Raw genomic sequence first — 12289 nt, forward strand, 5'->3', positions numbered from 1 at the left:
GTTGCTGTATGTGGGAGCGGAGCGCGCGCACTTAACTGCTAAGCCACGGGGCCGGCCCCTGCTTCCTCCTTTAAAACAAACTCAGCTGGCACCTGGTGTTCCTGAACCCTGGACTTCACAGCATAAGCTGCATAGTTAAGGCTGGTATTTTCACTCCAATGCCAGTACCCTGAGAAAGGGTTGTAGAGCATTCCTGCCACAGTCTGAACTGACAGACCATCTGAACACAAAAAAATCAGAAAAAGTAGATTTAATAAATAGTTACCTTCCAAGTGCCAAGAGTCTCATGCAACTCTCCATATTAAAGAAGCATTCCTAACTCAATAGGCAAAATTACTTTGTAACCACGTATAGATCATTTTTTTAGTGCAGCATAGAACCTAAACTCTAAAGCAGACTGCTTGGGTTCAGATCCCAGCTCTGGCACCTATTAGACGGTGACCCTGGGCATCACTTAACCTTTCTGAATCTCAGTTTTCTCATACGTACAGAACATATGTCATAGAGTTGTTAGAATTAGATGAGGTATGTGTGGAAAGTAGCAGTGTTTGAAATCTGGTAAGTACTCAATCAATGTTAGCTGTACTAGCACATACCTGCCAACAAGAACAAGTGATTGTTCCTATAAAGCATCTTTAAAATATTTTTTCTACTCTATTTTCAACAAGGTTACTTGCAGAACCCTTTAGAACTTACTATATTGCCTTGGACTGATAATATTCCAAGTAAAATCAAGTTTACTGATATACTGTTACATGAACAAAAAGCATAAGACATACATGAGTCTAAGTACTCAACAGGAATACAGAAAGGGGCTTCGAAACACCAAAATAACCATAATAAAAGGCATGCTATAACTAGCATAAAATACATAAAAAGTGACAAGGAAGTTCAAAATATATCCAAGTACGGAGGAATAGGGAAAAATAATATATAAGATAAGCTGATACAAGCACGGCCTCAATAGGACAAACTGAGGATGTGTCAGTAATAGACATTTGTTCCTCATCCTTAACCAAAGAAGACTAAACAGCCCAAAGTACTCACTGATCATCTGTGATTTGCTTGGCCTTGGGTTAGGTGCCACAGGTGAGAGAGAAGTGGTGTCTAATACTTACTCCTAACTTCAAGGAGTTTATGATCTAGTTAAGAAGACGGAACCAACATCCAAAGAATAGCAGCCTACAATTAAGTGCTAGGTTGTGTGATTAATAATTATAGGTACATTAAAAATTCAGTTAGGCCTTGAAAATTCAAAAAATTCTTAATACTTACTTGATTCCAGAATGCTCTCTAGCTTTTCGGGTGAAACAAACTTCTCCCATGTATGAGTACCTTTTGGTACAATACCTGCAATTTGCTCTGCAAAAACAATTCCCAAGGCATAAGACAGCTGGGTCTTGTTGATTGTAGTAATGAATAAAGAACCACTGGGCTAAAAACAACATGTATAGAAGTAAAATTTTAAATGTCAGGAGTATCAGTTAGGTAAAGGCTTGGCTTCCCCCACCCTCCTCCTTTCTTCAAATAGTTTAAGTGCAATTAAGATATATAAGTATGAATAAAATATAGTTGACCAAAATAGTATTTTTTCTTTTGGGAAATTCATTATTAAAGGCAGTCTGCTACAGATGCACTCATTGAGTTTATGCAACAGTGCTTACAACTCTTAAATCACACATTACTGTGATTATATTTATATTATATACATTCTTCTGTACATATCAAATACTGTATAATAAAAATATAGAAATGAGATCGGGCTGCTCTTCCTTGCTCCATGTCACACTTACGTTCTCACATGTGTCAACGCTGTTTCCTCTTTGGGGGCTGAGCCTGTCTACCTTGTTTAGTACAGCCCACAGCTCCCATCTTGTGCAGGCGAGCAATGCCAATAAGTATCCCCTGACAAAAACACTAATGATTAAGGTTTGAACGTTTTTTGTTTTGTTTTGATTTCATTAGTATAAAGAATATGAAGAGATCAAGATAAGCACTTAGATGAATGCAAAAAATAGGACTGTTTAGTCTGCCATTTTTTAGTAATTATGGTGTTTCCTATATTTATTCCCACAAATGGCAAGGACATTAATTCTCCTCCCACTTTTACACATTCTCAGTAGCCTGATGGGGATAAAATGCCAAAGATTCCCTCTAAAATAATCATATATATACACATATATACATAGAAAGAGAAAGATGAATAACCTCAAATACCATCCCAAACCAAAAATAAAAAAGATAAGCGGGGTCCTGAAATACTGGAATGTGCCCTGAAATTAAAAACTGAAATATCAGACACTACTTCATCACACATTGTAACTTTTCTCTGTAAAACTCTAGTATTCTAAAATATCTTATTAAGAATCACTTATGTGTCAATTATATCTCAATAGAACTGAGGGAAAAAAATCACCTGTGAATATCTAATCTGTGTTCTACAAAACCTTACTCTAAGAAAATAGTGGTGAGCAATGGTCATTTATTTTTTAAAAATAGGCTCTCCATTAAAGCAAAAATTAGTTTTAAATTCTACAATGCCAGCATTCATCATATGCGTGAAAGATCCTCCATTCACACATACTGACTGACACACAACACAAAAAGTAATAATTAAGGAGTTTTGCTTGGAAAATAGGAGACAAGCCTAACAAAATTGATTTAAGGGGCAACACCATGAAACTGTTACAGACTGAAGGAGACTAAGGAGACATGGCAACTAGATGCAACATAGGATCCTGGATTGGATCCTGCAACAGAAAAATGACATTAGTGGAAAAACTAATGGAATTTAACAAGGTCTGCAGTGTAGTTAATAGTATAAAGTCAACGTTAATTTCTTAGTTTCGCGGAAGGTACCATGGGTTACATACGGGGCTATGTCACTCGCACTCTCCCGCATGTGCAGACGCAGCGTGGGCTCCGAAGACAGAGGGCCTCCTTCAATTTTGTGCCCTAAGTGCCTCACTTACCTCACCCCAGTTCCTACCCTTATTCTATAAAACGTTAACAGTAGGGGAAACTGAGCGAAGGCTATATATTTGGGAACACTCTATACTATCTTTGCAACTCTTCTGTAAATCTAAAATGATTTTTTTAAGAGTATTTTTAAAAAGCTCTCTTTAGGTAAGGCTAAGCATTTCATTCTTTTAGCTCTTGACCTTAGGGTGTTATGTCTTGAATACATAAATAGCAGAATCCATATAGTAACAATAATAATAATACTCTAGGGCTATTTATTACAAGAAAATTTGGAACCACCTTCAGAGGACTAAGTCTGTGGCAAACTATATACGCATAATAATGTAATGGGAAGAACCAGACTTGGAATCAAAAGATGTAGCCTTAAGCCAACACTTACGTGCCTAGTGACCTTTGACTTAAAGACCAAGTGACTTTTCACATCTCTCAAATTCTGATTTTCATTGGGTCAAAGGAAGTCATAACAATGCCTGCCTTACCTTCCTCACCTGGTTGTAGGTAATATCAAGTGAGATCATATGTATGAAGTATTCTTTTATCAGCTGTAAACTGTTATACATATCACATACAGAGTTACTTAACAAATGCTAAGTATTGATTTTTAAGTATTAATCCAAATCAATTTCTTAGTAATTGTCATTCAGCGTCTATTAGGTATGTAATCCAGTCTATACCAATGTAAAAATACTGCTATAAATCTATTGTTTGTATTATAATGTTCAGCACCAACATTTTTCAAGATATCAAGATACTAGATCTGGAAAACTCCAGTATTGAAGGCAAGCTGAGAGGCAGAAGTAATCTCCAGCAGAGATGCTGTCCCCTAATCCTGGCTTCCTGGTTTCAGTATTATGAAACACTTATTGTTACGGATATATACACACACTCAAAAGAAAAAACAAAAAAGTAAACTCCACGAGTCTTACTTTCAACACTTGAAAGCAGCACTGTACAAATGTTTCTAGATCAATCACATGTTCTACAACTTCGGAAGCTACGACAGCATCAAATGTTTCTGCAGTCTCTTCCACAATCTCTTCCAGGGAACATGCTCTGTACTCTATCCTCTTATCCAGGACTGGATCGAATGATTTATGGCGCTGTGCTGTTTTAATGTTCTCATCCACAGGATCGATTCCAATAACTGAAGCCCCAAGCCGCCCTAGAGGCTAATGGCATAAAAAACCGTTACCCTCAGGAAGAAAACAGAACACATGTTAGCAATCAAAAGCTTATCAAAAAGGAAACAAGATTAACCACGAGGGGACGATTATTGGGGATCATTTACGGGTACATGGAAGTTCATTGTACCATTTTCTCTAGTTTGTACACATGTGAAAATTTCTATAATAAAAAACTTAAAAGTGAGAACAATAATCACAACAGCAAAAAATGTATCAAGAACTACTTGAGAATAGTGAAAAAAATTTTGTTTATATTCTCTGGATATATTTACATGCACGTAGTATAGTATTAACATTTAAAGTGCAATAAATGTAACGTCATTGTAAAAACAGCAAAAATTACTGACATTCAAATTTTCTAAAGAACGATTTTTTCTTAGTTTTTTCTGTGATTGGAAATGATTCTTCACAGCTGATTCTTCTTTCAACGTTTATATTCAATCACTTCCCAAGACATGCCCAAGTTTTTAACACAGGCTTAACTTTGACCAAAACTTGCATAGTATTTATTTTATAACTCTTTAGTCAATAAGTTAAAAGTATAAATCAAATTATTTTATCTTTAGTGATATAAGATCTGTAATAATACACTGAGAAGACTGTAGAACACGTATAGTAAAACCGTGCATATTGACAATTTGATACACTACATATTCTTGATTCCAAGTGATGTTTTTTCATAACTGTTGATGTCAAAAGAAACCAGCCCAGGGGCCAGCCTGGTGGCATAGTGGTTAAGTTCGTGCTTCGGCGGCTGGGGGTTCGCAGGTTCGGAACCCCGGGTGGGACATACGCACTGCTCATCAAGCCATGCTGTGGTGGCATCCCATATACAAAATAGAAGAAGATGGGTACAGATGTTAGCTCAGGGCTAGTCTTCCTCAGCAAAAAGAGGAAGATTGGCAATGGATGTTAGCTCAGTGCCAATCGTCCTCACCAAAAAAAAAAAAAAAAAAGAAAAAGAAACCAGCCCATCACCATATGAAGAACACGTTTTCTGTGCATCTGGAAACTTAGCTATGCATCAAAGGCATCTGTTAGCCTCACTGTCAACGTGGCTGTTACGGACCTTGACGGTACCACATCCCATTGAACCTTAGCTCACATTTGTTTCCTATACTATTGCTTAAAATATCTTTCTGGGCCGGCCCCGTGGCTTAGCGGTTAAGTGCGCGCGCTCCGCTGCTGGTGGCCCGGGTTCGGATCCCGGGCGCGCACCGATGCACTGCTTCTCCGGCCATGCTGAGGCCGCATCCCACATACAGCAACTAGAAGGATGTGCAACTATGACATACAACTATCTACTGGGGCTTTGGGGGAAAAATAAATAAATAAAATTAAAAAAAATATATCTTTCAAAGATCAGATCATGATGCAGCACTGAAACAAAAAGTTATTGTGTTGACAAAAGAATACAAAAGAGAGCTGCAGGGCATAAATTTACTATAAGCTAAAGCAAATGTTCTTCACAGGTAGAATGAGCATTCTTCCAAGTACTCTGAAGCACTTAAGAAGGGGAGAGCCCCCAAGCAGGCAAAACTCGGTTAGGTTTTGATATTGAAGCAAGTGCAAGAGGACAGCTTATCATTGCATTTAAACCAGTGGAAACTGCCTAATCCCTTGGGATAGAAGAGACAACAAATTTTTCAAAGCTATTCGAATAACCAGTGCCCCATATCTACGTTAAAGAAAAAAATCCCTCACTATAATTTTCTGACATTTTTGTGTATATATTTTTAAGAAAGCAAAAAGTATGTATTACTTTTATAATCAGAAAAATATTAAAAACATTACGCATTTCTTTTTTTTTTTTTAAAGATTTTATTTATTCAGTTTTTCCCCCCAAAGCCCCAGTAGATAGTTGTATGTCATAGGTTCACAACCTTCTAGTTGCTGTACGTGGGACTCGGCCTCACGTTGGACGGAGAAGTGGTGCCTCGGGGCGCGCCCGGGATCCGAACCCAGGCCGCCAGCATCAGAGCGCGCGCACTTAACCGCTAAGCCACGGAGCCGGCCCCGCATTTCTTTTTTTAATGAACAATACTATTTGATAAAAGGACAAATGAGCATAAGCTCACTTCTCAATTTTTTTTTCCAGTTATTTAAAAACGGCAGGAAAGGGCCAGCCCCGTGGCTTAGCAGTTAAGTGCCCTCGCTCTGCTACTGGCAGCCCCGGGTTCGATCCCGGGCACGCACCGACGCACCACTTCTCCAGCCATGCTGAGGCCACGTCCCACATACAGCAACTAGAAGCATGTGCAACTATGACATACAACTATCTACTGGGGCTTTGGGGAAAAAAACGAGGAGGACTGGCAATAGATGTTAGCTCAGAGCCAGTCTTCCTCAGCAAAAAGAGGAGGATTAGCATGGATGTTAGCTCAGGGCTGATCTTCCTCACAAAAAAACAAAAAAAAAAACAAAAAAAAAAACGGCAGCAAAGTTGTAAATCACTTACTTCAGTTAACAATCCACCACCACAGCCAACATCAAGAATCTTCATCCCAGACAAAGGTTTTCCTGGCTGGTGATTAGCAACTGTTTTTAAAAGATTGTCTCTTTTAAAAAAAATTCAAAACATATAAGAACAAATTATTAATTTTATCAATAAAGTCTTAAAAGTATACAATTTTCAAGGAAATATTAAACTCTCATTTTAAATGGATGATTGATTTTTTGGGTATTTTCAGCATTAATGACTTACTATATTATGTTTAATTTATAAGATACTTTAAATAGTCAAAAGCAGGACGCTTAAAGTAAAGCTCTTGAAATAATCTAGTAATAATTTTGACTTAATTATTACTTTAGTAATAATCTAAAGAAAAACTTTAAAAATAACCTTAGATTAACCTAATTTTATTTGCTTGAGATATCATGCACCTGAGACATCTATTAGCTACTTTGTTAGTACTTGCTAGACCCATTTCATGTCAGCAATAGATAGGTTATTTTGTAGGGCTTAGAAGAAGCAGATTGGAGATCCATATTTTCAGAATTTGCCTATATTCCTTCCTAAATTAAGTCTCTTTTAATCTTCTTAGTGGTGTTTTCATGATCATGTAAACAGGCATTCAAATCATGTAAACTTAATTCTAAGATAATCATAGTAATACTTAACTACATAAGCAAACATAAGCACACACATACATACAAACATAGACACACACTGATATATACCTAACAGTGTTGCAAACTAAACTTTTAAACTGGACTATATGAATTTTAATTATACTTTATATTAAAATAAATGTTATATATAATAAGGCTATCTTAGGATATCTTTTATTGCTATTAAAATTAATTGACTTCTAAGAATAACCTAGACAGTGGTTAAGTAGATAACTTTAGAATGTTATAATATACAGAAAGGACTCATTTCAAATGAAGTCCAATCCATTCTCCACACATCGGCCAAAATGACTCCTTTAAATCATAATTTAGATCATATCACTGCCCTGCTATGGCTTCCAATTATGCTCAGAAGAAAATCTACACTTCTAACCATAACTTGTATTGCCCTGGGTGATCCATTTTAGTGTGATGTCTAAATAATGGTGTCACAGTAGTTTGAATAGAATAGTTCTCAAGCTGAGTGTGAATCTGAATCATCTGTAAGGTTTGTTAAACCACAGGCTGCTGACCCCCCAAAGTAGGAGGTCTAGGGTGAGATCTGAGAATTTTGCATTTCTAATGAGTTCCCAGGTGATCCTGATGTTGCTAGTCCAGGGCACACATCTTGAGAACCACTGATCTAGCCTAATAGAATGACATTTCTGCTTTTCTCTGCCATAGTGTTTCAGAGATCCACTAATTCAGTGGTAATAAAAAGGTGACAATATTTCCTTTTGCTGCATTAATTCTGGATGAACCAGCAAAAACCAATCAGAAAGTTCCTTAAGGGCAGTCTGAGTCTGATATTCTGTGTCTATTACAGTGTCTTGCCCATATCGGCTGCTCAAAAATGTTTAATGAATAAATAAATAAATGGACAGAAGAACGAATGAGCAATTTCTTGATAAATGGAGTCGGATGAACCTTTGCGTTTATCTCCCACAGCAAACTGTAAGTCTCTGAGGTACATGGACTGTGTTTCGAATGATGAATATCTTAGTAGCTTTCATAGAGTCTAGCCCACAAGCTCTGTACAGGGTAAGTTTTCATAAATATTTGTTGAATTGAACCGTCTCAGTAGTATTCCCCTTATTAGAACTGCCTAAAGGTCAAAGTCGCTATAAATCGACCTTGATGCCATACGACCCTAGTTCCTTTTCATAAGGATTTAATTACAATTAAGCTATTTGGAATGCTTCAAGTTAATTTATGAAAGCAGCCTAGAAATTAGGTGATATTAAAAAATTAATGGTTTCAAACAATGGACATCGAAAAGAATCTTCCCAATTTCTAAAGCAAACTTAAAATGCAGCATTTTGAACCTAGGTATAAACCAAGAGAAAAGTGAACTCAAAAAAAGACAAATTATTGAAGAGTTGCACCTTAAAAGACTTAGAATTTCTGGAATGTTACCTAATAAATGGTACCCTCAGGTCGTTCATAGAATGAAGAGGCGCATACACTCCTTGCTCATCCCACCACCTGTGAGCCAGGGCCAGGAAGGTTTTTACCTCACTGCTGTCTACAGTGGTTCCAGAAGTGCTGTACGGTCTTGTCCAAGGGTACCTACGAGGTCAAAATGAAGAACCAGGCAAAAACTGCCACTTTAAAAAATGTAACATGGGATATATTATGTAGAAAGATATTTCATTTACGATTTACTAGATTCTAAATATTTGTATTGCTCACTTTTGATGCTTCAAAACCAAGTTTTCTTATAATCACACTGCTTATAAATATATATATACATATTCACAGATGAAACAAAATTAATTTGCTTTTGAAGTAAGTTACAATGAAAAACTTTATAAAACTTGGCCTTCTGGGTCACATCTAATAATAACAGGCATAGTAGTAGTAGGAACCATTTATTGCGCATTTAGCAAATGGCAGGTACTGTTTAAGAACTCCACATATGTCATATGTCATCTCATTTAATCTTCCCGGCAACTCTAGAAGATAGGTATTATTATCACCCCTGTTCCACAGATAAGAAAAGGTAGGTTCAGGAAGATTAAGTAAGTGGTGGAGCCAGGATTTGAACCCAGGTGCCTCCATCTTCTTCTCTCCATTTCTATTGCTATCACTCTAGTCCAAGCTCCCATCATCTCTTGCTTGAACTATGTCCTAGCCTTCTAATTAGTCTGCCTGCTTCCTATCTCATTCCCCTCCAATCTGTTCTCCACAATGCATCCAGAGTGATTGTTCTGAAATACAAATATGATCACGTTATTTTCTCACTTAAAATGCTTCCCTGGCTTCCCAGTGACATAAGGAAAAAGACTAAAATCCTTAGCACAGCCTACAATGCTCTGAATTATTCGGTCCCCAATCTCTTCCCTCTCCAAATTCACTTTCCACTACTCACCTCCCCCTCCACACGGGCCTTCCTTCAGTTCTTTGAACTAACCATGCTTGCTCCTTCCTCAGATACTTTGTATACATTGTTCCCTCTACCTAGAATATTCTTCTCTCATTCTCCCTTCCCTCCTCTACACACCTAATTAATTCCGTTTCATCCTTCAGATGTTAGGTTTACATGGAATGTCACCCAAGAAGTCTTTCCTGACTCTCAAAACTGAGCCATATTTCCCTATTTTAACTCCTATACAACTTTGTACTTCTTCATGGGGCTACGTGATCATTTGATCATGTCTCCTTACTAGCACATAAGCACTATGGGAGCAGGGAATGGACTGTCTCGCTTACCATTTCATGCCTAGCGACTAGCACAGTTCCTGGAACACAGTTGGTGCTCAGGAAACATTTGTCAAATGAATAATCTGAAGGAGAAGGCCCAGAAAAGTATATAATTCACCTAAAAAATTTTTTTTACATCAAATGGGATCAAACAGGGAGTAAACAGAGATCAGACAGACACTACACCAAGTTCCATGTCAAAGTACATGGTAGGAAAATCCTCTAAAGGTTCTCAGGTAAAAGAAAATAAGGTTGTTACTTTAGAATAGGTAATGCCATTCATATTTTTACTATGTTTTTCTTAGCTACATAGAGTACATTCTATATTGATTACTTATTATCCTTTTAAGAGTTAAATGTCACTCTTCTTTAATATTATCTTATGAATATTACCCTCCTTTTCCATGCTTCACGCAAAGTCTCAGTAATCAAAGATTAACTTACAATAGATGACAGTAGGTGCTTGCTCAGTTGACTAAGAGTGATTTCACATACACCCAATCTGAAAGGAGCTTTATAAGAAGTAGAAGCACGCACTTGGAAAACAGAGCTCAAACCTTAACTCTATGCAATATTTTTCACAAGGTTAAAAATTAATTTATAAAACACAAACACAGAAAGACATTACTTTGATTCACTCTTACTCCCTAGAATGTATACTTATGTACCTTATCACATTTATGTTGCACCCAAATCATTTACAATTTTAAGCACGGCATTATTTGTCTCCTATCATAAGGATATTATGAGGAAGTAAAAAGTAGTTCTCCAAGTAATATAGTCTTATATTAAAATAAAAACTATCTCTGAATATGGATGATGGGTATGCACTGTATGTACACTGTATTACAACCTTTCTGTGGGTTTGAAATTTTCCAAATTTAAAAGTTGTTGGAAAAAGAATATGTAAATAAATAAAAACTACTGTAATCAAACCACATGAGCTATTACATACTGACAGGGTTTATTAAGCACAATAAATACTAAACTATTATTGCACATAATTATGTAAATATTTGCCACAGTAGGGAATAAACTTACCTGTAACTTTTCATTCTATTCAAGCAGGCAAAAGTCATTCTACAGGATTTAAACCACATGATTTTGTATTCACTGAAAACCCATGGTTTAATCGGTAGAGTCCAACTGAGCTGGTTCTCTGAACAAACTGAAAAAAAAAATTAAACATCTAGAGAAAGCACTGCACAATATGAATCCCTGAAATACATGCAGCTGAAGAAACTATTTTATATAGCAAGTTTTACTACAATTGATAAACAAAAGGGTTTTTTTCCTAATTTTTGATTTTATTCTAAAATATAAAAGATAGGTTTTGCATTCTGCCATCTAACTCTAATCAAATATTTTTGAAATTATAATTAGCAAAAACAAGTGATGAATATGTGAAAGTTTTTCATGCCATTAGTTTCTGCATCCACATTATGCTGCACAAAATTATAAAAAACGATATTCAAATTAAAACATTACCTTTTAAACTAGGGTAATATTAATTCTGAGATTATCTGTCAAAACGTGGTCAAATTCTGTCACTTACATGTTAGCTACATGAAATGGATTTATATATATGCTCAATACCCTTTACACAGGGAAAAAAATGTACATTTATATATGTAAAACATCCTAAAACAAACATTCATCCACTCTATATGTTCAAACTTACATACGGACCTGCTTTATAAACTAGTTATTCTGCTATAGAACATTTAGTTGTTCAATAAACATTTAGACAAAGTAGACCTTAGAGCAAAGAAAATTACCAGGGATGTTACATTATGATAAAAGGGACAATCCACCAAGAAGACAAAGCAATGATAAATGTGTATGCACTAAACGACAGAATTTCAAAACACACAAAGCAAAAATTGACAGAACTGAGAGGAGAAAGAAACAAATCTACAATTATAGTTGGGAACTTCAACACCCCTCTCTCAGTAATTGATAGAATCACTAGACAAAAATCAGCCAGGATACAGAAGAACTAAACAACACCATCAACCAATAAGATCTAATTGGAATTTATAAAACGCTCCACTAAAACAAAAACAGAATATACATTCTTTCAAGAATATATGGAGCATTCATAACGATAGACGATATCCTGGAATATAAAACAAACCTTCACAAGTTTAAGAGAAGTGAAATCATATAGAGTATTTTCTCTGACTAGAATGGACTCTAACTAGAAATAAATAACAGAAAGATAACATGAGAAGAACAAAACATTTGGAAATTAAACAAAACTCTTGTAAACAACACGAGTCAAAGACAAAGTCTCAGGGAAATAAAAT

The 12289-nt window shown here is 36.1% G+C and overlaps 1 protein-coding gene across 5 annotated transcripts in view; it reads right to left on the reverse strand.

The window, feature by feature from the left end:
- COQ3 (coenzyme Q3, methyltransferase) overlaps nt 1-12289 on the reverse strand; it is a 25912-nt gene continuing 13623 nt past the window's right edge. For 2 of the 5 annotated variants that reach the window (XM_087443915.1, XM_087443914.1), the window contains exons 2-7: nt 11022-11148; nt 8694-8846; nt 6625-6724; nt 3909-4151; nt 1276-1435; nt 20-220 (exon numbers count right to left, since the gene is read on the reverse strand). In XM_087443915.1, coding sequence (XP_087300041.1) covers nt 39-220; nt 1276-1435; nt 3909-4151; nt 6625-6724; nt 8694-8846; nt 11022-11080 — 897 coding nt within the window. In that variant the 5' untranslated portion in view covers nt 11081-11148 and the 3' untranslated portion in view covers nt 20-38. Of the gene's footprint in view, nt 221-1275; nt 1436-1793; nt 1906-3908; nt 4152-6624; nt 6725-8693; nt 8847-11021; nt 11149-12289 lie in introns of those variants that run through there. The other 3 variants (XM_004422145.3, XM_087443916.1, XM_087443917.1) reach the window with 3 other exon arrangements.

This window comes from Ceratotherium simum, chromosome 19, assembly GCF_057802395.1.
Source record: "Ceratotherium simum simum isolate JZ-2026a chromosome 19, ASM5780239v1, whole genome shotgun sequence".
Lineage (NCBI taxonomy): Eukaryota > Metazoa > Chordata > Mammalia > Perissodactyla > Rhinocerotidae > Ceratotherium > Ceratotherium simum.